At 52.2% G+C, this 26,560-nt stretch overlaps 1 protein-coding gene across 1 annotated transcript in view; it reads right to left on the bottom strand.

The window, feature by feature from the left end:
• Window positions 1-26,560, bottom strand: part of CIAO3 (cytosolic iron-sulfur assembly component 3) — a 123,202-nt gene that overhangs the window by 44,042 nt on the left and 52,600 nt on the right. The window contains exons 6-10 of the mRNA XM_077316964.1: window positions 25,138-25,305; window positions 8,466-8,649; window positions 5,720-5,873; window positions 4,374-4,557; window positions 811-923 (exon numbers count right to left, since the gene is read on the bottom strand). Of these exons, the coding sequence (XP_077173079.1) occupies window positions 811-923; window positions 4,374-4,557; window positions 5,720-5,873; window positions 8,466-8,649; window positions 25,138-25,305 (803 nt within the window). The remainder of the gene's footprint in view (window positions 1-810; window positions 924-4,373; window positions 4,558-5,719; window positions 5,874-8,465; window positions 8,650-25,137; window positions 25,306-26,560) is intronic.

Consider the following 26,560-nt stretch of genomic DNA (forward strand, 5'->3'; position numbering starts at 1 on the left):
TATTCCGCTTCCTGAAAATTTCATTTCCAAGGCATTAAGAAACAGGGAGACTCCCCTGGCGATCAGAGGCGTTGAGTCTCTGTTAGCAGGAGAACTTTAAAGGGGGCAGGACAAGATGAGGTGAACTTTCTAGGCCCATGTCTATAGGGATGGCACCAAATTTCTCAGCCCTGTTTTCCCTTCCTTTCTCTCTCGTACAGAAATGAACCTGGGAATCTTCATTCCCGCCCTATTTTCCGTTTGCCGGCACAGAATTTCCCCCACTAAAACGAGGCCATTGTCAACGTTATGTTTCCTCTTCAATGGCATAAAAATGGTGTCAAATTTGGGATAATCAGCAACGACAGGGAGGCCGACAATAGCAAACAACCCCCAAACATCTCTTGGTGTCGTGGTTTGGAGTGTGGACTTCTAATCTGGCAAGCTGGGATTGATTCCGCGCTCCCCCACATGCAGCCAGCTGGGTGACCTTGGGCTCGCCACAGCACTGATAGAGCTGTCCTGACCAAGCAGCTTCAGGGCTCTCTCAGCCTCACCCACCTCACAGGGTGTCTGTTGTAGGGAGAGGAAAGGGAAGGCAAGCGTAAACTACTTTGAGACTCCTTCAGGTAGAGAAAAGCGGCATAGAAGAACCAACTCTTCTTCTTCCCAGGCTGCCAGACAATTTTACGTTCTCCTGGCTAGATTGCACACATGCCATAAGAGAAATCAAATAAATAGGCAAAGGAAGGCCTAGTTGTTTTGGGGGCAGGCTGCCTCAGTTTCCCCCCAAAGTACCCAACGTCCCTTCTGAGTGCTGCTTGGCCTTACCTGGGCGGAGCCTTGCCCTCGAATGGATTGGAGGCCATCAGGGACAAAACCTCCTTCTCGTTGGCCAGCAGTTTCCCAGCCAAGTGGATGATCCATTCGTTCTGCTCGTAGGTCTTGCGGAAGAAGAGCATGCGGGAGGAAGAGACGGAGATCCGTCAGTCAACACAAAGAAGCATTGGGTCGATCGTGTGAGATCTTGATTTTTAAGGTGCTTCTACATAAAGAGCAACCGCACTCATCGTTTAGAGCCAAGGAAGTCCTGGGGAACCTCGAGTGACATTTCTGCAGGGTAACCCCCTGTCTCCTCCTGCTCCTGGTGTTCCCAGGCAGTAATTGCTCCAGACAACCTCATGGTCTTACCCGGCAGGGAAGCTGGAATGCCAAACCTCACGCTTCTCTCGCGTTAGAAACATGGGTCTCTGCCAGGGCTACATATTCTCTTAGCAGCATTTGAACTCGGGTCAGGCCTATGGCCAGGGCTAGGGAAATAGTGTAAAATACCAGCCTCTCTACTTGAGAATCCATCCACCCTGTACAACAAGCAAGCCAAACCCATCAAAATGGATACCCCCCCCCCCTCTGCAAGGGCCCACTGGAAACAGAAGAGGCGTTTTTAAAATTTGTTTTTAACAATTAATCTGCTGAACTGACATTTTATCATATATAGATTAATGGGTTGGTTTATACTTGCCAGTTGCTCTGAGCTGGACAGGGAAGGGCAGCACACAAGAAGGAAGATTATAACTTAAAACAAAGATTATTACTCATATTATTAAGAAGAAAGATCTGCTTTGGCATCCGTCCATTCTCCAGAGCCGGGTTTTCTCCCGAGCAAGCACCAGGGGACAGTGTAAGGAAGGGGAAATAGCCAACAGCCGACTGCCGCATGGCTCACGAGGTTACTCAGCAGTTTCGCTTTCTCTTTTGCTGTTCTGGGAAAGAAGGGATGGAGGTAGGTCTGAAGGCAGAGCGCTCTGGATGAGCAGCATAAGGCAGCGTTTGTCAAAAAGAGATCCCTACAATCCGCCTCGGCGTTTCAAGTGAGGAGTAACTCAACAGGACCAGACGCCCTGCAAGATTTTGCCAGGGATCAGCTGCATTAGAATATGCTGGCAGAGATGGTGTTTCTGGGTGTCATGCAAAGTCAGGGTAAAAACAGACGTTCTTTGCCACAGTCCGTGATGACGGAGACATTTGGAATTGGGCAGATTCACGGAGGATTGAGGCATCAGACAAAGCAGTGGAGGAAAGATCTATCAGTGGCGACGAATCATGTTGGCTAAAGAGAACCTCCACATTCAGAGGCAGTCGACCTCCGAATCCCAGAGCCAGGAGGCAACTATTAGTGAAGGCCTCAGCCTCTCGGCCCTGTTGTCGGCCCTCCAGAGGAACTGGCTGGCTGCTGTGGGAGACAGAAGGCTGGACTAGATGGACCGCTTGTCCATAGGGCTCAACTCAGTATGGGGTTTTTTTTTTGAAGTGCAGTAGATAAGGGGAGGGAGGGGGGCAGTGTCCTTGTAGGAAGCGCTATGGCCATTTTAAACAGCAGCGGTCCAGAAGCACAACAAAAGGGTAGAAAGCAGAAGAAAGCAGCTTCCCTCAACAGCGGTTCAGCCGCACTATGCTAACCCTGCACACGCAGGTTTGGACAAACAGGTAAATAAATTCTGCAAGGAGCCGGGTCCGTCCAAAATGCCAGATGGGGGAAAAAATTCCAATGGCAGCCAGTTTCTTAAAAGGAACATGAAAGCCTTTGGGAAACGGCCTCATCACGGTGGATCCACAGGGTCTTTCCAGAGCGGAAGAGACCTCCAGCCTCTCCTATCAGGAGCAGCTTCCAGATCCTGCCGAGACAGAGGAGGGTGGGGAACCCTGCCTCTTGCACGCTTCACAAGGAGCGCTTGTTGGGAAGGCAAGGTTAAGACCCAAGCTAGCCTCCAACTTCAATTTGGAAAAAGCATCGCACGAGCAACGGACGCTCGGGAGCTGGTTTGCTGCAGGTCTGAAGCAAGGAGTCATTTGGGAAGCGGCCTCAGCAGCCCCCGGCCGATTTATCTCTTCCGCAGAAGAGAAGAAGATGATCCGCAGATGTGTCCGTGCACCGGCCGTGTGTGACATCACCAAAGGCAGGACAGAAGTGGAGAGCTGCAACTCCTGCGGGACGCTGGCGCTCCCCAAACAAGAGGTCTCTGAGAAGAGCTATTATTGCCTTTGGATAATACAATTCCAGCAGCAGGATGGGCTTTCACAAAACAAGTAGAGGTGCACTGAGATGAAATACGGCCCAAGGCCTTCAAGGGCCGCAATTAAGAGACAGGCTGCTAATAAATTGCACATCGGGCTTGGGAGTTCTGGGACAAACTCTTCAATGTCACGAAGATCGGATCTGCCAGCTCTCCAGACAGGTGTCTCCTGGAGGGCCCCGGGCGAGGGCTCTGGCCCAGCCCTTTCAACATGGCTGCACGCGGCTTGTCATTCGCCTCAAGTGGGAAATATTTCCGGAAGCCTGAAGGGGAAGAGGGTGTCGTATATCAAGCGGTGATGAGGTGCAAAGAGCTGCCTGTCACGATCAGCAGAAGGGGATGGTAAATATCTTCTCTCCAAGCCCTGCTGGGTTTCCAGCGGCATGTCGAGAGTCAGACGCTCCACCGGCCCCTCTAGCAGCCCAAAGAACCCGGGCCTTGGACTCTGATAGGGATCGGGCGTGCTTGGCAGAGGGAGGAAGCCCCTCCGCAGGAAATACGAAAAGTGGCCTGGAGAAGGAACACGGAAGCCTACGGTGGGACTTGCAATCTCCGCGTACAAAATTACAGAGGGAAGTTTCGCTTCAAACATTCATTGCACCGAATTTAGAAAAGATTCTGGGCCTGGGAAAGGACAGGATTCTATGTGCACAGTTCTCCAAGGCCTCCCTATTTCAGGATTTCCAGCTCGAGAAATTTGGGGGCAGAGTTTGGTGAATGGGGGTCATGTAGGGGAGGGAGATCCGGAAGTTGGCACACATTTTAAACCTACCAGCGTAGGTCCTACTGCCAACAGGAACTTTTAATATGTCCCGAATCTGCATTTAACCATTTTTTAAAAATTTACAGAGTAGGGGGAATGAGTGTACATCCCCACAGGAGGAATACAGGCATGAGAAAGAAAACGGAAGATTTGTAGCACAGCGTGGAGGGGAGCATTAGCAAGCGTTATCAGAAGTATTTCTGCTTAAGGGTTCACAGTTTCTGGCCTTGGTCACCAGCAGCCACAGCCTTAGTCTTGGGTAAAATGTCAGCCAATAAAACAAAGCTGCTAAGACTCGCTGAGACTCCAGAGGAGGGAAGCCATTCTGCTGAGCCCCAAAGCAGAGACAAGAGACCCTCGGACATCCTACAAGGGCACAACTGTGGATTTGGGGGCTTAGAGGTCTTCCGGGGGCACCTTTCTGAGGGTCATCCGTGCTCCAGCTGCAAAGCTACGGCCTGCTTCTGTGGCCACCGAGTGAACCTGCAAAGCCTGGACTCCCACTCCAAATTCCAACCACTGATTCCTGGGGTCGCAGGTCTCCCTCAGGTGCCCACCTGGAAGGCAGCAAACCACATGAGCCAGTCCAGACGATAGTGATACGGACTGATGAAGCAGGGCCTCCGGCGCAGATCCCCCGGCTTGCACTTGAACTCGTACTCCTCCCAAACCGCAGCTGGGTCGCCAGGATCCGGGCTGGACGTCCCTTGAATGACAACCTCGGTTCTCTCTTTGGTGACGCTGCGGAAGAAAGCATCGAGAGAGTTACCTTCCGGACCCGCGAGGGGCCCGGCCCCAGAACCAGGACGCCTGGAACCTAAAATGGCAGGACGGAGAAAGTGTACCCAGGCCGCAGAATCACATCAGTGAGGTGTTGACCAGCAAGGCTCTCTGGACAGCCGTCTGCTGGTGTCACGGCCTGTTCCTGAGCGCCTGAAAGGACTTTCCCAAATCCTCACAAATGACAGTTCTTTGGATTCGCAGGGTCTCTCTCCCATGGCAGCCTGAGTTACAAGCCATGGCTCGCTGCCCGACGCTAACATGCGAGCCGTAAATCCAGGACACCAAATTACTAATAGAAAGCCTGTTCCTACTGTGCTATTCAAAAGATGTCAACTTTCACATAATCATATATTCATTATGGGCTGCAATCCTCTTTTTATTGGTTTACACAGGCTGGAATTACAGATGCATAAGAGCCCCGTTTCATCACAGAGTCGAGGGGCTCTGGGAACTGTCAAAGGGAACAGCAGCTCAGCCTTTGAGTGAGGCAAGATTTTGGGAGGGGGGGGGAGGAGGAGCAACAGCCCAAGGAAAATAGACTCCCATGACTCCGAGGAAGCCAAGATCAGCCGAAAGGCGTGAGGAGAGAGTTACGTTTGCCCAAACTCCTCTCCGAATTATCGCCAAATACTTGGGTTAGGTCTGCAGAAAACTGGTGGAGGATTTTTGGAGCATGAAAGACTGGACAGAGTCTGTTGGGAGCCTGGCTTTGGTAACACGGGCCAGAAAGCTCTTTTGGCTCCCTTCAAACACGGCTGGAGGATCGATCCAACTGCAGGCGTGAGCTCCAATCTGCACGTGGTACCATGGCTGAGAAATTTGAAATCCCGCCAGCCGAGTGTCCAAATCCAGAGTCTGTACTTGGGTAGGCGAGACTCTAGGCCAGGAAAAACTGAATTCCTTAACTAAATTTAGATCTCAACCACAGCCATTTTTCTATCCTCTCTTTGAGAACCGTGGGTTAACGTGACCCTGTCCCCCGCTAATGAACCACACGGGCTTCAAGTAATCAACAGATCCATTCCTGTGCAAATTCAGGCCACCGCTGAAGCAAAACCTGGCCCCCTTAAAGGAGACGGGCCGTAGTAAGATGGCTATCTTTGGCCAACAAGATCCGTACCTTCCAAACGCCCCGTAAGTGTTGACTATCCTTAGGGGGTTGAAGGAGGTATTCATGAGCTGGTGAGAGCTCAGCAGATTCACCACCACCGGAACGCTGAGACAGGCGATCAGGACCCCAAAGGATATATTCACGACTTTGCGGACGTAGCAGCCTGCGGGGGGGAAAAAAAGAAACTGAAACCACACGCAGAGAGAAACACACCCGCAAAATACGAGAAAAAGACGCTTCTTTTCAGAGGGGTTGCTCAATCGACTTCCAAAGAATTCCCAAGCTTCTGGAGAAGGGCCGGTCAAAGCAGAACAGCCTCCGGGAGACGAAAAGAGCACACAAATCAGCAGCCACTTATCCTTGCAGCAGACTACTGGGTCGGAGGGTCAAGTTCTCTCCCGCCTCTGCCCTAGGGGCTTTCTGGAGCCTGACCGGGTTCCTGCCAAAGCCAACACAAAACCACACATTTTGTCACCAGACACCACGCCAGGCCTTGGTAGATGGGCCTCGGCGTATCTGGGCGAGGATCTGCCTTTCTCTAAATAGTCTGAGAAGGGGCTAACGAGAAGAATGTCTAAAATGTTCAGTTCGTAGCAAGGCTGGAGGCAGAGTAGCCACCACGGGCGTTTGGGGAATTGTCTGCTTTCTCTCCCAATGGGGACAGCTGAACCCCCAGGCGAACTAAAGGAGGCACAGAAAGAAATTCTGCACTCGAGATTCCGCTAAAGCTTCCCGAAGTCCAGGATATTCCTGGTGACCAAAATGGGTCTATTTCTCCCACCGGAACCTACAAAGGTTTGTAACTGGACCATGAACCTAGACATTGTTTTATGGAAGTGTTGAAGGGCTTGGAGGATCAATACTTCAAAACTGGATCTAAAAAAATACAATAAGATGGACATTTAACAGCATCTTTGGTAGACAAGCTGGGAACCTTGCGGAGAATTCACTCCACTGGCTACCATGACCCACTTTGTGAATCGAGCCTGGGATCTGTTTCTCTCATGGGGAAAGTGTTACCCAATTGAGGCCTGTTGAGTCCCTCGCACTGTTTAGTTCCCCGGGTAGGTTTCATGTGCCTCCATTTATCATTTATCATAGTAAGAAGATATTTAAAATACGTTATTTCAAAGACTCAATGGGAAAGGGGAATAAACCATGCTTCCCAGGAGGCGGAGAATGCAGACAAGCACAATTTGCTCTAGTTTGGCAACCACTGTCAGAATCCAAGGGATATATCTGCCATGAAGCCCTTTATTTGATATTATGTCATTCATTCCCTCGTTAAACAATTGCCTGTGTGCCTGTGCTTATGTGTAGGAGGGAAGGCTATTGTCATTAACACATTTCTGCACAAACAGAGAGGTGGTAATTCTACAACGGACACATTTGGGGGTTTCGAGTGCCGGGCGAACGAGCCACCGAATGTTCGGCTCTGTCAATCACGAAACGCAAACGCAACGCAAACGGAATCACCCAGTGCCCGATCACATCTTGTTTATTCACCGAGTCTGAGCCAGCTTTGGTCAAATCTTTTTGGACATTTTCTGAGTGCTTTTGTTAGACAACGAGGGGGTGGGGGATGAAATGGAAAACACAGAACACAAAGATGTGCAGAGAAAAAAAAAAGATTTTGTGGATTTACTTGCAAGAATAGACAAAACAGCAACAGGAAGAGAAATAAATGTGCTTGAAATCTCTGTAGCTTCTAGCTGGAAGAGCTTTGGCAGGCTGGAGTAAGTCCTTCTCCCCCAGTGACTGGGTCGGATACTGAGATGCTACGGGATGTTTATGAACATTCCAACTTCTCTAGTTTCAAAAGCTGTCAGCAATCGATGTCTTAGGGCTGATAGGGGGAGGTCAATACAGAAGGGAGAGAGCAGAATTTCTTCTGCCTCCTCCAACATCATTTTCTCCGTAGCCCTTCTAAGAGATTCCCTTCCCTTCCGTTTCCCCTTTACAACCGACTTCCTCACTATTTATTATTCTGACTTTCTTTATGCATGTAAAGGCACCCGAAAGGGCTACAGCTTTCTCGGAAGACTTGGACACAGCTGCGAGTTTTGCATACGGAAACTGAAAAGGGATCCGAAGTGACCGAGAATCAGACAAATAAGCAGAGCTGACCCGTGTTGCATCCTGCCTTTTCAAAAGAAACAAAAGCAAAAATCATTAAAAGGCTCAAGGGGAAAACACAAACAGCTCCTCTCCCATCTCTGCAGGAGAGCTGCCTTTGTTTAAACCTCTCTAAAGCCCTCATAAACTGTTTAGTCTGAGAATATTTTGGGAGAATCAATCCGATTCCAAAGGGAGGTCCAGTCCCCCTGCTCATGTTATGCGAAAAGAAGAGTGTATTTCAGAAGGACGGGGGATTTGGCCTCTTGCAAACCAAACAAAAAAGCAAAGAATTTACTCTTCCATAGCCCAGGGCCACCTGTTGTGCGTTCGCCTCTCCGATTCAGCCACAAGACTGTCAACTTCCTATTTCTCTGCATTTGGGCAGGCGATAACCTTGATAAGCCACCATGCTGTAAAATCCCTGCTGGAACCGTGGCATTTATACGGCGGCGGCTAAAAGAACTCTGCCATGCTCAGAGTCTGTTTCCTCGGAAGGGATCGAGTTTCTCGCCTCCAAGACGGCATCCAAAACTTGGAAAGCGACGGGGCCAAAATTTACCTTTCCCCGTGAGCATCTGCATCCGTTCCGCCTGACACAGCAGTAACCCATTGTTTGAACCCGGCAATAAGGTCTTACCGTACGGCAAAGCCCGCCCTTTTCCTTCTGACTCCTCCCTCTGCATCGCCAGCACTTGGGACTTGGCACGTTTGTCTTTGGAGCTGAAGAGAGACCCCAAAGCCGCATCGTCAAAGCAAGCAAGGCTGGGGACGATGGTCAACCAGTTGAGGAAGCTCAAGTTCCCGCTGACGATGAGGAGGACCTAGAGAGGAAAAGGGAAGGGAAGATGGTCAGTCTGTTGTCCAGGCCTTAGGCGCCGATCACTGCAATTTTGGACAAGCCTGTCATAAACTGTGGGGGAAGTGAGTCAGAAACCCCCCACAAGGCCCCAGGCTCGGGCTGGGGAAGGAGAGAGCAGGGCCTGAACCCAAACCAAGATGGCGCCCGCTCCTGTCCAGGGTCTTTGCTGGTCCAGGAAGGAGAAGCAGGCTTGGGGCACAGCTAGTACAGATGGGCAATCCACACGCTCCGAAGCTCTCGTTCCAAGATGGGCACTCCCGTCCGTCCCACACATGACAGGGCACAACACAAATTTGGAAAATAAAAACAGATGTCCTCAGGGCTGTGATATCTTGTCTGTTCTGTGGCGAGGAGACTGTTTAGAATGAAAAGCACTGGCACTTCGAGAGCAATTACACGCTGCCACAGGCACAACGCTTCATGGCCCCGACACTCTTGTTAGTGTTATTTAATAAATTTCTGTCCCGCCCTCCCGTTGCCGGCTCAGACCGACGAACCACAGATAAGAGAACATGCAGCACGGCAGAGAGAAACTACTCACAAAAAATGAGCATTATAACTTTTAAAAACCATTAAAGCATTTGAAATCATCAACGTTAAACAGTTGTCTGGTCACGGACTAAATTCATATAAACATTCGGGGAATATTCGTTCATCTGAACGTTCGGGGGATGTTAAGTAGTTAACTTCGTTAACATTTTTCGCTTAGCTGTTTTTTCTCCTTAATTTGACCTTGCTCCCCCTTAGCCCTGCTTGCAATACCGAGGAAATTTTAAGAAAAATAATCCCCTGGTTTGCCACTTTGACACAGGATCACTTTACTGCCCTGTCCGTAGCAACTGGGTGGTCCGTTCTGTTTTCCTTTTCTTTCGGGAACGATTCTCCTCTCGTTATTACTGCTTCCAAGCCAGGAGCCCACGAATCTTATTTCTACCAGCTGTCCAAAAAGAAAGAAATCTGCAGGGTTCAAAAAAATAATACTAATCTGGCCTCCGAGATTTTGACACCAGGGTGGAGGAAAGGAGCTTGCCAGCCACGACCACCTGCGCCCCGGGAGAGCTGCACTCAGGCAGGCCTTGCACGTAGGTGGGTGGCTGCAGTCCCCAGGGATGGATCTCGAGCACGTGATGGTTGGGGAATGAAATGATGCGATCTGGGCAGGGAGCCCCAGAGGTGTTGTACTTGCTCCAGCTGTCTGCTGGGACTGCTCAAAATGTTTATGGCGTTCTTTGACCAACTGGAAGGCCAGAGAGTCATCCGCCAAACGGCAGCTGGACTTTTGAGTGCAGGACTCCACGGGGGGTGGAAAACCAAGAGCACAGAGGGGCAGCGGTTACAGGCGGGCTACGGTTCGAAGCCCTGTTCGGGCAAGAAGCTAGGGCTGGCCGATTCTCTCACAGCCAAGCCTACCTCACAGGGATGCTGTAGAGCAGGGGTAGTCAACCTGTGGCCCTCCAGATGTTCATGGGCTACAATTCCCATGAGCCCCTGCCAGCGTTTGCTGTCAGGGGCTCATGGGAATTGTAGTCCATGAACATCTGGAGGGCCACAGGTTGACTACCCCTGCTGTAGAGGGCAAAAGGGACAAGAAAAGGCAAGCGCGGAAGAAAAGCCCCACTGAATCAGACCGGTGGTCCATCCAGCCCAGTATCCTATCTCACATGAGGACCCAGATTACAACAGGGCACAGAGCAGTGGTTCTCAACCTGGGGGTCGGGACTCCCTTGGGGGTCGAGAGACCCTTTCACAGGGGTCGTGGCAGGGGAAGCAGCTTGGCCGGAAGGTCGCCATCCACACAACGACCTTGCGGGGTAGATCGGGATAGAGCGTTTGTCTGGAGCAGCGGAAAAGAGCGAGGTCGGCATGGTGGGACAAAAGGCAGGACTGAACTGAGAAACCCTGGGGGGAAAAACCAATTTATATAATGGACCTTCATGCCATTGGTCCGTTTTGGTTGAGTTTCTGTGAAGGAACCCTTGCATAATTTTACGGTTGGGGGTCCCCACAACAGGAGGAACTGGATTCAAGGGTCGCAGCATGAGTTTTGAAAGCGGCATGTTGGCGTCTTTACCACCCACCGTCCTCGTTGCAGGCGGCTGGCACTTGGTCTCGGGACGGTAGCCCCAGAGTCCCCCCGAAGCCTTGCCCCTGGGCACCAGAGACAGGTTGGCAAACTGTGGGTCGCAGCAAACCACACGTGAGCACCCCCCCCCCCCGCTCCCGCATCATGAAGGATTTCTTTTATTTAAACACAGCATTAATCACGGTAATTGGGTAGGAACTGCACGATTATAAAGCTGCAGAATGGCTAATGAGGGAGAGCCCGAGAGGAGGAGCTGGTGTTTTTTTCCTAATCTAATAATGTCAGTTTTATGGATTAGGACCGGAGTTTTATGAAGTGTCATATGAAATTCTGTGGGTTCATGGCTCTCGCCGGATTAATTTAGGGGGGGGGGGAGACGTTTCCTTGCTCCTTAAGCCCCCAAACAATTATGTCTTATGCTTCGCTCCCCTGCCTGGCCGAAAAAGCCCCCAGTGCCAGAAAATGGGCCGGGACCCCCAAGACGTCTCTGACTGGTCCGTACAGGATTTCGCTCGGTTCGAGACCAAATTGCAGGTTGTTGCGGGCAAACAGTTGACGTGAGACGACAGACAGCGCTCAGGTCCAGCAGAATCCGCCTGCCCACATCCAAGGATTTTCGGCACTCGGGCAGAGAGGGCCTGTTAGCGTGCGACGGCCAGCCAAACCCCGTGATCAGAAATCTGGGCCGGGAGCCGCACAGCTGAATTGCGCCCCATGAAGTCTGCCAGCGACATTAATAAGACCCGTGGTTCTGGGAGGTGACAAAGATTTTGGAGACAGATGCCCAACCCATGACTGGGCCAAAGTGGCACAGGATCAACAACGAATTCCCACAGAAGTCTTCCCGAGTCCCGAGGCTGATCTAGCAAGTGAATGTTAACTCTCCCCTTCCTCGGAGTTCCTCCGTTCCCCTCTTTCATCACCACAAAATCCACCCCGTGAGATAATTTAGGCTCAAAGGATGTGAGGTGCCCACGGTCACTAGTGAACTTTAAGTGCAGGTTACCGGAGTACTAGAGTACGAATTTGGAAAGGATGGAAAGGGGGAAAGACCTGGGAGTCGTCGTGTATAGCAGGGGTAGTCAACCTGGGGTCCTCCAGATGTCCATGGACTACAATTCCCACAATTGGCAGGGGCTCATGGGAATTGTAGTCCATGGACATCTGGAGGACCACAGGTTGACTACCCCTGATGTATAGTCTCATGAAAGCATCAACCCAGTGGGCTGCAGTGGTGAAAGAGGCAAGCTCTATATTAGGGACTATTAGGAAAGGGGCTGAGAATCGAACAGGCGGTATTGTCATGCTGGGAACCCACATATAGAATCCTTCATTTCGAAGGGGAGAGAGGAAGATGCATTTTTACAATGAGATATATGAAGTTAATGACAGCCAAACTCTCCAAGACGAAAAGATAACTTTTTCAAATAGCAGGTTCTGGCTGATTCCGTATCGTGAACAACACAGACTCTTGCAAAATCCCAAGAGAAATGAAAACAAACCTCTCCGGCCAGTGGGAGGGGAGAACATCTGGAGAAAGTGGGGATTGTCCCCTCCATGTCCCTAATCTGGATTCAACTGGGGGAGGGTGAACATGGAGCGCCCTTCCAAAGTTATTGTCGGCAGGGGCCAGAAAGAAGAAGACAAAACAACACTCCCCTTGAACAATAAGAACATTCAAGTGCCCTCTTTGGGTTTCACCTCTTTCCCTATTGTCTTGTTTCGTGACCGCATGTGGATCTAATCTCCGCTTTGCAGAAAGACCCTGCGCAAAAGGGAAATAACCAGCTTTTGTGCCACAGATAAAGAGAAAACTGTGACTCCCCCAGGGCACAGGAATAAGCAGGTTCAAAGGGGGATTGGATAGATTTCTGGAGGAGAAGTCTATCAGTGGCTGCTAGCCATGGTGACCGAGGGGAACCTCTGAATCCCAGAGATGGGAGGCAACATCATGGGAAGGCCTTGTCTTCTCTGCCCTGTGGCTGGCCCTCCAGAGGAACTGGCTAGCCACCAGGTGAGACAGGAGGCTGGACTGGAGGGACCCTCCCTGGTCTGACCCAGCAGGGCTCTGCTGATGTTCTTATGAAGGCCTCTTATTTGGCTGGCCCTGCAGAGGAACTAGCTGGCCCTTGTGTGGGACGAGATGGCCCCTCGCTGACCTGATCCAGCAGGACTCTTATTCCGAGTAGACCTTGATGAACCAGGGCTCTGATCTGGTATAAGGCAGCAACACAAGATCAGGTGTCCCTGACAAACTGAGTTTTGACTCACAAAAGCTTACTCTCCTCTGTGTGGGAGAGTAACTGAGTGTGTGTGTGTGTTTGTTTCTGTGTGTAGGAAAGAGAGAGAGAGAGATTGAAACATGCACTAGTTCCACCGATCCTTGGGCCGAGCGACCTGCTGGGTCTGTGATCTCAACGGCAGCTTTTGCCTTTCCGAAATGGGCAAACGAGCAGCTCAAAGGCCAGGCGGAATGGAAGGCAAGTGCCCGATGGGGACCCCCGGGCAACTCTGTCACAGGCCAGCCTCCCGATTCCACAGGGAACAGCCACGGAAAGTTTCCAGGCGTGATTTAAGACCGTGGCCGGCTGCGGAAAGCAAGGCAGCGTGCCTACTAAATAGATCATCTTACCAGTGAGAGAGGTGAACCCTCTGGCAGCACGGCCAAGCCGGTTCCAGGAATTGGCAAAAGAAAACCGGAGGAGGAAGACGACAGACTCTCCCGCATCTACGTAGGAAGGCTCTCCCCTTCGAAAACGAGAAGCGAAGGAAATTTATGGCCCTGCCAAATGCCGAGCTCTTAACCCAAACTCAGCACTGGCGGATCGAGTTTCCACCCGTGGCCATGCTCACTGACACCCCCCAGCCCGCACCTCTCTTTTTCACCCACCTCCCCTCTGGCTGGTGCCAGAAATACCTACGCACACTTCTTGTGGGGCTGCACCGAAGGTGTCAAAACGTAAAAAGGGGAGACCCATAAAAAGCAGATGGCTGGAGGCCTTGCCAAGAGGCGGGGAGAGGATCTCACAGGTTACCCACCCACCGGCCCTGAAAAGCAGGTTTCGTGACTCATGAAGACAGGGGATGCTTTGGGGGGAAATCCCCTCAACTTGTGCTTCTGGCGGGATCCCCATGAACTCAGATCCTTCAGAAGCTCAGAGAACTTCACCACCTTGTTCTTATCCCGAGGACAATTCGGTAGAACCGTGCCTCTCACTCCACGGGAGCAGCAAGACTGCGCTCACTGGGAACATTTCGTTCCCACCTCTTGGACGTTCTCCTGACCTGCTGCTTTGCTGCAGGGATCCAACCGCTCTCCTTTTTAATTTTCACTCCTTAGCCACCGTTTAGATACACAAAAGGTAGTTGCCACCAACTGCTAGAATAACTACAGAACAGACTGGGGGGCGGGGCTATGCTATTGAAGAGGTGGAGTCATGCAAATGACTACACAACCTGGAGGGGGGATTTTGCTTCTCAGATGGCAATGCATCGAATTGCCCTGATCCCTGTTTGTTGAGGAATGAACTGAACAGCACTGGACCCTCACAGGGGATCGCAACTGCTTGCTCCCCTCCAGGGCAAGAGGACACTCCTCTCCCCTTCCTGTCATTTCAAGCAGGTATTTTACTCTTTTACTGTGAACCGCCCTGAGCTGGACTGGTTTCAGGAGTGGCGGGGATAAATCAAAAACATAAATAAAGAGATAAAAGGACAAGTCTTCCCAATTTAGTTGGGGGCTTCTGGGACGAGAGACCCAGCCCAAGCTTTTTTGAAAGCCCAAATACAGACTGTCTAGCGGGATCGCCACGGCCCATTGGCAGCCTCAAGCGCCTTGATGAAAGAAAGTATTATAAAGCAGTAAATAAATCTCTTATAAAAGCAAGTGAATAAATAGAAGGGAGCCACTCCTGCCTGAGCTCCTGGAGAACTGCTGCCAGCGATAACGCCGGACGACGCGGACAAACGCTTGGACTCTGTACACAGGAGTTTCAGTGGCGGATGTCCTAACTGCTTTGAAAGGTATTTCCATAAATCATAGAAGCAAGAGCACCTAAGGTGATGGCACCCAACCAAAACCACACGGATTAGAAATTCCCGACAAAATTAACGTTGGCATGGAAGCGAGCTTACTCATGAGTCACACCTACTGACGTTGGTAGGACTTGTGCGGGTGTGAAGGGTCAACACGTTGGTGAGACCATGAAGGGAGGAATGGCCCCTAAAATGTCCCCCGGTTCAGAGCCATTCTTGGGTCCTGCACGCTGAGGCCCACTACTTCCTTGGTGGGGTCTTCCCCCCCCCCAGGAAATGCCCTCGTAGCTGCGTCGCCAATGTCTGAGAGCAGCCAACGGCAGTCAAACGGTAGACCTTAACTGGGTCAAAGGTCAGAGAAGGGGTCTCGCTCGGATTCTCGATTTGCATTTAATCAAAGACAGGACTGCCTACGGGGAAAAAACGGGAAGGGTTGGAGGTCACCCCAACCCACGAGTGCTTTCCGTCCAATTCCTTTGGTGCTTCGGGGGTTGGAGCCAGCTGGGATTCACCTTCATCTCCCAAAACCGCCAGCTTCTTGGCCCAAAGCAAAACCCATAGCAAATGTAAGAAGGTATTTCTGGACAGAGAAACCCAACGAGCATCAACGTAATGACCAAAACATGCGTGTCTTCATGCTGTCGTTCAACATTGCATTGCGTGGAATGGGATCGTGTTCTCGACAGCGGGACATCTGAAGAATTTCCGGGGGGGAAATGAGTTCCAGCGATCGGCTAGAGCGAATATTGGCCAAGGGGACATTTTGCCTCCATGTTGGCGATGCCTCCAACGGCCCTGTTTTTCGCCCAAGGCAGACCTGCGATTGTCATTCGAAATCTGAGACGATTCCACTCTCCAAGATTACCATGCCCAGGAATGGGGGTGAGGCCTGGATGCCTACTCCTCCCTACTCCTCCTTGAAGCCTGAAAAATATTTCAGGGGTTTCTACCAATCCTTGAAAAAGGCTGCGTTACACAATTCAGATTTATAGTGCTGGGTTCGCTAAGGACTGTTAGAACATGGACAGGACTGCAGATACTGTACAATAAAAAGGAAGCAGGCAAGCAGCCAGCCAGGCAGCCGGAAGGAAGGAAGGAAGGAAGGAAGGAAGGAAGGAAGGAAGGAAGGAAGGAAGGAAGGAAGGAAGGAAGGAAGGAAGGAAGGAAGGAAGGAAGGAAGGAAGGAAGGAAATCCAAGTTATACTTGGCTAGATGTTGAAGAAATACAGTACTAAAAGCACAGATTCCTGATTCCTCACTAAGTAATCTTAAAAAAAAAATCCACATCTTACCTAACTTTATTAGCAACTGGTGATGATTCTTAGTCAAAGGTGGCGTACGGACATTTCAAATGAATTAATTTGTTCAAAACTGAAGAATTGCTGGTGGCATCGTGTTTTTAATTTTTAAAAAGAGGACGCACAATGATATCCAGGTGTGATGGAATAAAAGTGGCAAGGGGGCGGTGGGGGGGGGCAGGGGGCGGACCTCCACTACTCAAGAGCTTGGAGTGGTGCTTCCCTTGCAGAGTCTTATTAAGGGCCGGGACTCGTGTCGGGGCATGCGGTTTCCTTACCGTCTGCGGCACAAATTGTCTTGACAGCTCAAAGGAACCCCAAAGGATGCCGCAAAACCAAGATGTTTACGCAGAAAGGGGGGTGGCGGGGCGTGTGTGTGTGTGTGTGTCCAATGTGGTCCACATTCAGTTGTGTCCCTCCAGAGCAGCACTGCCTCGCTCAAGGGCAGGAAAGCGCTCTGAAGTCCCCCTACTGCTTCTGGACCCAGGGCTCCTCTCGACCAGGCCTTTGACAGAAGTGAATCTTCCGCCGGCAGTCGAAATAGCCTAGCCACGGCTTCTCCCGTTTGGCGTCTCTTCTCTCTCGCCTCTCCAGGGCCCACGGTGGCTCAGGAAAGAATCGTTCGCCCTGTGACCTTTTGCCGTTTCCCCGCAGAAGCCGACAGGGAGGTCAGACAAAAGGAAGTCCTTCTTTCACACGATCCCGGAGCGACTTCCGCAGTTTGTGGGATCCTCTAGCTTTTGTGTGTCGAGGGCGTTCAGCTTATGATCATTCCACGCACTGACCACCTCCTGGGTTTCCACAAACTACGCAAAACGGAATGAAGCAAGAGGCTTTTCTGCGCACGCCAGGTTACTGGGGGAAACAAATAGGGACTGAGGCCTATATTATTGTGCCTTGAAATTTTGCATCCCGGCTTAATGGATCACATTAAGACTTCCGCTTGGCTTCAGTCCTGTTTCTAGACTCCTGGTTGGTTCTGGAACCCGAATTCCTGTTGCATCCTTTCTGGATGAAAAGCAGAGTATAAAAACACCAACTTTTCATTCTGGTCTATTTCACACAGGAGTCAAATGGATGCTGATGGGGCGGCCGCTGTAATTTTTAAAAAATCTCTTTTTCTTCTCGTACAAATGCGAATGGAGCACTTGTGAGTAAGGGGAATCTCTCTGCAGGAAGCACAGAACAGTGTAAACAATGTTGGAAGTTCGAACACAAGGAACCCAGGAAGGACCCCAGGAGTTCAGCGGTCGCAAAAACCTCAACCCCTCCCGCTTTCTCTCTGCCCTTGGCGGCTCTGAATTTTTTGCTGCCCCCAAGCCCACTTGCTGGAGACGGTGCTTTAAGACAAAACTGTTCCTAAAGGCAGTCAAGGAGGGGATCAAGGCGAGTATAAAAGCTTCATTGCTCGAGAGCTCGCCGGGGATTCTCCCACGCGCAACATAAATCAAACCGGAGAGGCGTGTGAGCGTGCATGTGTCCGTGCTCAGGAAGGGAGGGGACTTGGTTTCATAGCCTCCGGTGCCCAAGGACGCCTCCTTCCAAAGCTGCTGCCCCATAGGGGTCACCCCAATCCCACCCACCCCCCTACAGACAGACGACCAGCCTGGGGTGCGTGTGGGTGGGTGCGCATGCGCGCGCAAGGGAGCGATAAAGGCTCGCTCCAAGGGCAGAACACTCGGTGGCCCAGGAGGGAGATGGAGTCCAGATGGTGCAAGGTTAGCCAAGACGGAAGAGGATGTGTTTCTGCAAAAACTCCCGGCTACATTTGTGATTTACGGCAGCCTTGAGGAGGACATGTGTGTGTGGGGAAATCGCAGGTGCAGTTTGAAGACAGACAATCGAGAGGCAGTCGAGGCGGAGAGCCCCTTTTGCGCAGGCGGCTGAGGAGTGCTCCGTCCTGCCCTCCCTAAGCCCGTCTCTTCGATGACACTGAAAGGAACACAGCAGCAACCGGGGGCCCAGTGGGCCCCCTCAGGGCCCCTTCCAATGGCCCAAGTGCTCACCTCCCGCAGTAGGTGCCTCGGCTGGCAGAACTGACCCTTGAGAACCGACCCGGAAAAGAGAGAAGAAAATATTTAGCCCCCCTGCCAAAAGAAACTGGGCCCAGGAACTGGAAAGGCTGAGGGCATATCAACACGCAGAAATGTTATTAGATATGAAACGACACATTATGTGTTTGGCACGGCAGGGTGGTCAGGGTGGAAAACGCCTACACAAATGGCCAAATACATCGGCGGAAAGCAGGTATCACATTCTCTCAAACTGTGAAAGGGACCCAGCTGAACTCCTAGTCCTAGACACTGTAAGCAGGAATTGTCCGGGCCTCTGTCTCTGTCACCCAAGTCCTGGTTGAATACAGCAGGAGTCACACAGGGAGACTCCATATGTACCTTCCTGGCAGTAAGGAGCCCATCTCTGTATCGCATGCGGAGAAGAAATCTAGCGGTTTAAATGCCCTGTAATTTTGGCCGCAGGCTCGGAAGTGCACTCCGCGGTACCTTCCACCTTCCCGAGCGGGAAATTTCACATCCGTTAACGTGGACCACGGATGTTTACTTCTTGCCTTTGTTCCTTAGCACTGCCGCTTTTATCCTTTTAAAATAACAATTGAAAGAAAGAAAGAAAGAAAGAAAGAAAGGAAGAAAGAAAGAAAGAAAGAAAGAAAGAAAGAAAGAAAGAAAGAAAGAAAGAAAGAAAGAAAGAAAGAAAGAAAGAAAGAAAGAAACTGCAAGTTCCTCCATCACCACTATGAAGGGGAGTAGGGGTCGATTTCTGAAGGGGTGGGGCAAGACCCCAGCATTCACAACCTGTGCCCACCCATCAGCATGTGTCCAGACTGGACTTCCCCAAAAGACGGGGGGGGCGAGGATCCCCTCCGTTATAAAACTGACCCCTCCCCTGATGCAACCAGGCACAGTTTGTCGACTAGCTAATTAAAGCAGATTATTCTCTCTTTTTTTAGCCGCATTTTATTTCCCCAAATCATGTCCAGACGCCAATTAACAAGCCACGATTGTAATGCATTATAAATTCCTAGCAAGGGGGAAGGGAGGGGGGGCCCAGACGGGGACAACTTACAAGGCCTACCGTTTGTGCCTCGTTACAAGTTCACTTATTACGGCTGTATTAAAAGACAAATTTACTTCTTTTTTTAAAACCGTGTTTTAATTATCGTCCCAGCCCAGCTGGGGCCCAGATTCACTTGAACTCTGCACGTGCTCTCCAGCCTTCACAGAGTGCTGCTTAACTGGGTGTTTTTGCACCGTGTCTTGCTTCCCCACCGGGAGGCCACATGGCACGCATCCTTCTCCTCGCCTCTACTTTACCCTCACAACAACCCTGTGAGGTAGGTCAGGCTCAGAGGGTATGACTGGCTGGAGGTGCCAGGTTCCTGTTGAGGCCCCGATAAGCATAACGAAAGGAACCTCTTTTTTGGAAAAGGCGAACTAACAGAAAGCAAGCATAACGAAAGGAACCTCTTTTTTGGAAAAGGCGAACTAACAGAAAGCAAGGCTTTTCCTTGCTAAAACTTATGAGCAAGCCTGCATACCCTTATGTCTCTTGGCATTCCTTTTGGGTCTTCCCCTCCAAACTCTAGCCTGCATCCAAGATCTGGTGCGGCTAGGCAAGGCTGACCATGCAGCTAAAGCAGGCCACTTAAAATCACCTCTTGGGGACTAGGAACCTTAGAGGGCCACAACTGCAAAACCAACAGAGCAAGATGGGTTGAGCTGCAGCTCAACCATCCTCTGATCACCACGAGTTTGCTCATCCTCGACAGCTTCAGCAGCTCCTCAAATAAACCCCACTGGTAGTAACGCCCGAGTAATTCCCGGGTCTCCGTGAATCTTGTCCGTGTCAAAAACCATTTTGGCCTTGGTCCTACTCTGGAACAAACCCTCGGAAAGCAAGCACCCCCATCACACATTTAAAAAAGGCATTTTATTTCTGATTTGATTTTTTAACTCTGTTTTTAAATACCCCCCCCCCAAGCTCCCTGCCGTATGATTGACCCCCTTTTCGGGAATCGGCAGTTGCCCCGTTACCTTGACCTTTCCCGATTAATCAAATCCCCGTCATGATTTAAAAGGCACGATTCAGGCGCTCCGAGACAAACAAGCCCGTATATTTCGGCTAGGGGTAGGCCCCCGACGTTTCTAAAACAAATAACCCCTTCCCAAAACGTTACATTTCAAGTAGCCGAAACTTTCCCACCTCGGCAACTAATTCAGCCTTCCTTCAAATTATTTTCCTAAGCAATATAACAATTTGTTTTTCATTAGAGCTTGTCAAAAACCGAGGCCGGTTTTAGTTTGAGAGAAACCAGCGGCGTTGGGGAGGGGCGAGGCGGGGGGAGAGGGGAGGGGAGGGGAGGGGAAACGGTTCAGTACCGCTCGGATGATGCCCAACGGGGCTCTTGAATCCGCAATCAAAATACGGGTTTACGGCACCGAGTCGGGGAGACGCTTTTCCATGATTAAAAAATAAATTAGGGGAGGGGTGTGTTGCACTGGGGGGGGGAGCGACTCCAAAGCAGGAGCTAATTAAATGTACAAAGGCAAGCATTGTTTCGCTCGTCCCCCTACCCCAACCGTAAAGATGCTCGAGTGAGGGTCACAGAGCAGAGGTTTGGGGGGTTCTGGGTTGGGGGATGCCAGCCTTCAGGGGGGATCTGGGGATCCCCTGGAGTTACAGCTTATCTCCGGCTTCTAGGATCAGTTCCTCCGGAGGCCCGGAAGGTTCCGGGGTGAATGACATTTTGGGAAGGGGTTCACGACCAGCAAAACCCTAGGGCTGTTTGCTAATGCAGGCCCTTGGCTTCAGGGGGTCACATTGGAGGGGGAGCAGGGCCTCGCTCCAGAGCAGGGGTCTCCAACGCAGAGCCCCTGGCCGCCAGGACGCCCACCAACCCCTACTCTCACCCCTCTAAATGTAGGTGGGGCTTTTGCCCATCAAGGCTTCCAATTGGGCGCTGGGGATTTGATTGGCAGGGCGGTTATTAGGAAAGGCTGCTTCGGCAGGACAGCACAAGGATCTTCGCCGCGGGACTGAAGAGAACTGGTGGCAGCCATTTTGTGGCAGGCTCCGCCTCTCGTGACAGCCATTTTGGGGCTGTATCAAAATCCCAACGGTGCTCACAGGCTCAAAAGGGTTGGGGACCCCTGTGATATTGGACAATGTGGGGGTGTTGGTGTGAGTATCAGACTAAGGCGTGGGAGATGGGTTCAAATCTTGTGCCCATTGGGCCAAACCTCATATAGCCAGCAATTTGGCAAGGACAAGAGCAGCCGGCAATTTGGCCACACTGAGAAGCCTGAAAGGAGACAGGAGAAAAATGTGACCACTTGACCGATCAAATGCCCAAGCACAGCTCCCACGCCTTCTGCCCTGCCTTCTGCCTCGACCCGTGAGATCCACTGGCACGGAACAGAGAAAAACCAACTGCGATCAGAAGGCAGAAGCAGGGGGAAGCCGCCGGATCCGACCTCCGCCTCACACAAGCCCTGCAAAGTCCATTCCTGAACTTGCTTCCCTTCACGTCAACCCTGCGAGGCAGGATGGGAAAAGGGCGAAATCTCCCTGAACCGGAGAGAGGCGGCGGTTTCCAAGCCCGGCTGCTGCTCTCCCTTTCCGCTCGAGACGCTGCCAAGGCAAGGAGGATGCCGGAACCGAGAACGCCTCCCCGGAGCCGTCCAAATTGCTCCACATCTGCCTTTCCTCCACTGGCCCAGCCCCCTGGCCCGCGGCTCCAGCGCCTTCCCATTGGCAGCCCAGCAGCCACCCTCTGCGGCCCAGCCAGCTCCGCCCAGCTCGGCTCTTTCTGGGCTTGGCAGCGGCCTCCGGCGGACGCTCCTTGCCAAGGGTCCACTACCTGCCAGCTCGCCGTCAGGTGACCGAGCCCCGTCTTCCTGGCACCGGCCTAATGCTTCCCCTCACGGGCTGGCGTGCCAAGAGGCGTGCGTTTCAACAGGCAAGGCCCGGGAGAGCCAAGACGGAATTTGCCACGGGGAGGTTTGACATCGCAGAGTGTCAAAAGAATATGGAACGAAAACAGGGCTGGAGGGGGGGGGGGGTGTCGGTCTGCCCAGGAGTCTAGAAGCAGGGCTGTTGAGGTCCCCGCTAGGCTGGCTCCCCCAAACTCCTCAGGGGCGCTCTCGTATCCGGGAAAGAGCGTTGGCAGAGTTTAAAAGGAAGTCAACTCCTTCCTCTCCTGCTCTTCTTTTTCTTCTTTCTATTCTGGCCTTTTTCACAGGGGACAGGTGCATGCTGCTGGGAAGGCCACTGTTAAGTTCCAAGAGGGAAAGCGGGATATTTATGAAAACATTTGTATCCTGCTTTTCCTCCTGGATCAAGACAGAGGCAGGCTTCCTGGTCTGTGACCACATGACAAAAGGGGCCTTCTGCAGGATAGAACAGGGGTCCACAACTTTTCTGAGACAGTGGGATTCAAATACAGAGTGGTGGGCACAACTGCAAAACGGCTGCCCCTGGAGGTGGAGCTAACTGCAAAATGGCTGCTCCAGGAGGCGGAGCCAACTGCAAAATGGCTTCCCCAAGAGGTGGAGCTGACAAAAAAACATGAGGCTATGTATAACTCTAAAAGCAAGCTTTCGCCATTTCAAGCAGAAGGTCTGTCTCACAGGGTGTCTTTAAAAGATATTTTCTGTGCACTCACCCCACATATCCTTCAGTCCCGTGGTGAGGAACCTTTTGCTGTGGAGGCCGCTGCTTCTTAAAAGCAACTTTCCCAAAGATCTGCACCAGCAATCAGCTCTCCAGGGCCCAACCAGAAAGCCTTCTGGGGGAAGACCCTCTGGCCCCAGCCATTCCTAGAAATCCCTTTCCAGCGGCCATGCAAGGGGTTGGCGGGTGCCGTGGGGGCCAGGGGCACTGTTTTGGGAACCCCCAGGACAGACTACTTCTCCCCATTCCCCTGCCAAGACCGGCGAAACCTCTCGAGCGTTATGCCTGAGCAAAGTTGGTTTCTTTGGATGTCGGCCACGATGGAGCAACCTGTGTGGCACAGCCGTGCAGAGCCTGAAGCAAAGAGCTCTTGGGGCAGTGCCCAAAGCCTTCTTGCCAACCTGACGCATGGCACAGCAGCCCTCCTGGGCCTGGAAAGACACACAGAGGCGGGTGGGCGGGGGGTAGAATGCGGGAGACTTCGGTGTTACTGAGTGGGAAGCTGTGTAATGCCCACCCCTGGCCTCCCCAGCGCCTGCCCCATGCCCAGGCTAGATGAGATTCCTATTCGCTGGATTCTTTCTCTTTGGAAAGGGCAGATTCCGAGATCTCAGCTCCACAGCTGTGCCTAAGGTACTGCAAGGCACGCCCCTTTCCTTAACTTCACAGCGTCCTGTTTGTTATCCCCTTCGGAAACGGACAAACGGCACACAAAACCCAGCATGTCCGCACGACACCTGAAGCACGTGTTCAAGATTTCCCCCGGTGTCTTCCCAATGCCATTGGGCCCGCTATCGCCCTTGCAAACTCTGAGACTCGTGACCAGACAGGAGTCCTTTCCGGGGCTAGTTCAACAACACCACCACGGAGGCCAGGAGATACGGGGCACGCCTGTTCTACTAGATCACGCCTGTTCTACGTCACTATAAACATTAACAATAATTTTAGCTGGAATATTCTGGCAAAAAACTTGGATCATGCAGCTTCTGCGTACAATATAATTTGGGGAAATGTTTGCATCTTACTCTGGGAATTTATGTTTTGTTTTATTTGTTTTATATTTTATTATTGTATTATCCAGCATGTATACCGCCCCCTCCCCGTGAAGGGCCTGGGGGCAGTTCACAACAGTAAGATTAAAACAATTAAAACAGCATAGACTTCCTAACTCAACAGTTAAAGATCAGCAACTAGCACCCCTCCTCCCCCAACCATCTTCCCTCTGGTCTTCAGGGCGGGGAGCCTATGCCAACAGTGGGAGAACAGTGACGTCTTACAGGCCCTCGCTCCATCCAGGCCCTGCTCTTGGACGGCAACTCATTCCACCAGGCTGGGGGCCAAGGACCCAAAGGCCCTGTCTCTGGCCAAGGCCAAGCCCTGGTCTCTGGTGCCAGGGCTTACCCAACACCTTTAGCCCTACGGCCCACTTCGCGTACTCCTAGCCAGAACAATTCCCGTTCCTCACAGTTGCTCCACTTTGGAGGAGGAAGGCCTTAACGGGAGGAGAGTCCCGACTCCGGCGTGTTTTCTGTAGACCTACCAAAGTACCGGGGAGGGGGGGGGGAACGGACACCCGCTGTCCACCGAGCCCAGCCACCACGACTCCAATAACAATTATAAAAACGTCTAATAAAAGCAAGCATGGAACGTCAATTAAAATCTCGAAGAGCAGAATTAAGTGGGAGAGGGGCCTTAAACTTTACGGCTTCCTCCGGGGGAGCAGGAGCAGCGGCCGTAAAAGTCATTTCGAATGAAGAGGAGAACCGTAAATATTAAAGAAACGGGCGTCCGCGCACACAGACAGCGCAAGGCCCACGCTCCCTTGCTAGCCGCCTGTGGGAACTGGAGTCACTTGTCCCAAACATTTTGCGGTCAGTGAATGGCCAAGATGACCAACGTGTCTAACGACGGGTCGTTACGGGTCATTCTGCGCAGGATTTCCTTTGGTGCCACGGCCGGATGCTTTGTGGACAAACAGCACTAGGGACAGTTACTGTCCGCTTGGGTGAAAAGGATCTCTTAAAAGGCCTGGGGTCTTGGGTGGCAAACGGGGGGGGCTACGTTGAGCTCGATCGCTAGACCAAGCTGCACAGCGCAGTTCGGCTGTTATAATGTCGGGCTAGAACCTGGTAGGTTCTGGATTCAAGTCTCCCCCTGGGAAAGGTATGCCCCCTCCTTGCGCTTCTCCGCAGAAGAGCTAAAGGCCCACCAGGCTCCCAGCAAAGAAATCTAGACCAAGTTGGGGTCAGTGGAATCCAGATCTAGTGTTGGCCTCGAACGCCTGTGGTCCGGGGCGAGACGACAGAGAGGAAGCGGCACCGAAAGCATTTTGACAAATGGCACTCACCTGGAAGAGGATCTGCAGAACCCCGTGGAGGATGCACATGCGCCGCCCCAGGAAGACGAAGAAGGGCACCGCCAGCTCGACGAAGTGGTTCACGAGCGTTTCGAACTGATGGAACCACCATGGAGACCGGTGCATGTAGAAGGCGATGGGGTTGGGGACGGGCTGGGTCTGAAGGGGGAGAGAGAGAAATCGCCATCATCAGTTGGAAGGGACCTCCTGGGTCATCTAGAGCAGAGGTCCACCAGCGGCTCTGAGCCACAACGGACAGAGGGGATGCTCTGTCAGGGAGGCTCTGCCTTCTTGGGGGGGCCACAGTGGGGGGGCCACAGGAGTTCTGGCCGGACTGGTGGACTTCCAGATGGCCCCTGGGATCTGGCCACTGTATGACAGCCTGGTGGACTGGATGGGCCACTGACCTGACCCAGCAGGGCTTCTCTGATGTTCTGATGGATGCCGATGAAATTGCTCTGGTCTCCCAGCCCCCCCTCTACTCAGGCTCCACCCCTAGGCTTCCAGGACCCTCCCAACCTGCAGCAGGCAACTCTCAGGGGTCATCAACACCAAATCTTTATGTGGGGCTCTTCCCTTGGCTACGTGGGGCTGTTCCCTTGGGGCTTCATGCATGACAGGTGATGCCTCTTGGCTCTCTGAACAGGAGCCCCGCACCCCTCGGAACAGAAAGGGCCCGCAGGAACCAATCTCTCATTTCCACCCCCATGAATGAAAAGCCCAGGATTCTGGAAAACGTGGGGGGAAAGAACACCCAGTCGGATCCCCCAGCGCCACAAAACAGCGGAACGACGTCAAGCAACTCCGCCAGCAGCTCCGGATCCTCCTGCAAGTATCTAGCACAGGGCTACGCTCATTAGCAATGTTTTCGGGTTTTTTTCGGAGGTGGGGGTGGGGGGGAGAAAACTCAGAGAGAGAAAAAGCCAAGACGGTGGGGAAAGGCCGATCCTAATCGAAGGAGACGGGACACATCTTTAAACGGTTTGCAGTTAGAAAAACACAACACGCACACAACACAAATGACCCACGGCGCACGGGGAATACGCTTGCGGCGCGGAGGAGCTTGGCCTGTGAGCCGGCTGCCAGCCCCGGGAACGAGGGCCCTTCCTCCTGAGCAAAGCTGGAATTAATCATGTGCTGCTCTCTATGGCTCAGAGGCCGTGGAGCTCCCCTCGGGGGACCCGAGACCGCATCCTTCCTTCCGCTGACACCGGGGGCAGGATGGAACAAACCGAGGGGTCAAGGAAGGTAGCCAAGCTCCTACACGGTGGGGTCGCGAGGTCAGCGGGTTGCTACATCCGGGGTCAGAGGACCGGGACGGGGGGGCGGCTAGAGGCCCTCCCCCCCACCCGGGAGCTGGTCTGAGTTAGCCGACGGATGACGGGGTCCGATCCTTCCCACTGAATCCCGCCCA

The sequence above is a fragment of the Paroedura picta genome, chromosome 17, assembly GCF_049243985.1.
Source record: "Paroedura picta isolate Pp20150507F chromosome 17, Ppicta_v3.0, whole genome shotgun sequence".
Lineage (NCBI taxonomy): Eukaryota > Metazoa > Chordata > Lepidosauria > Squamata > Gekkonidae > Paroedura > Paroedura picta.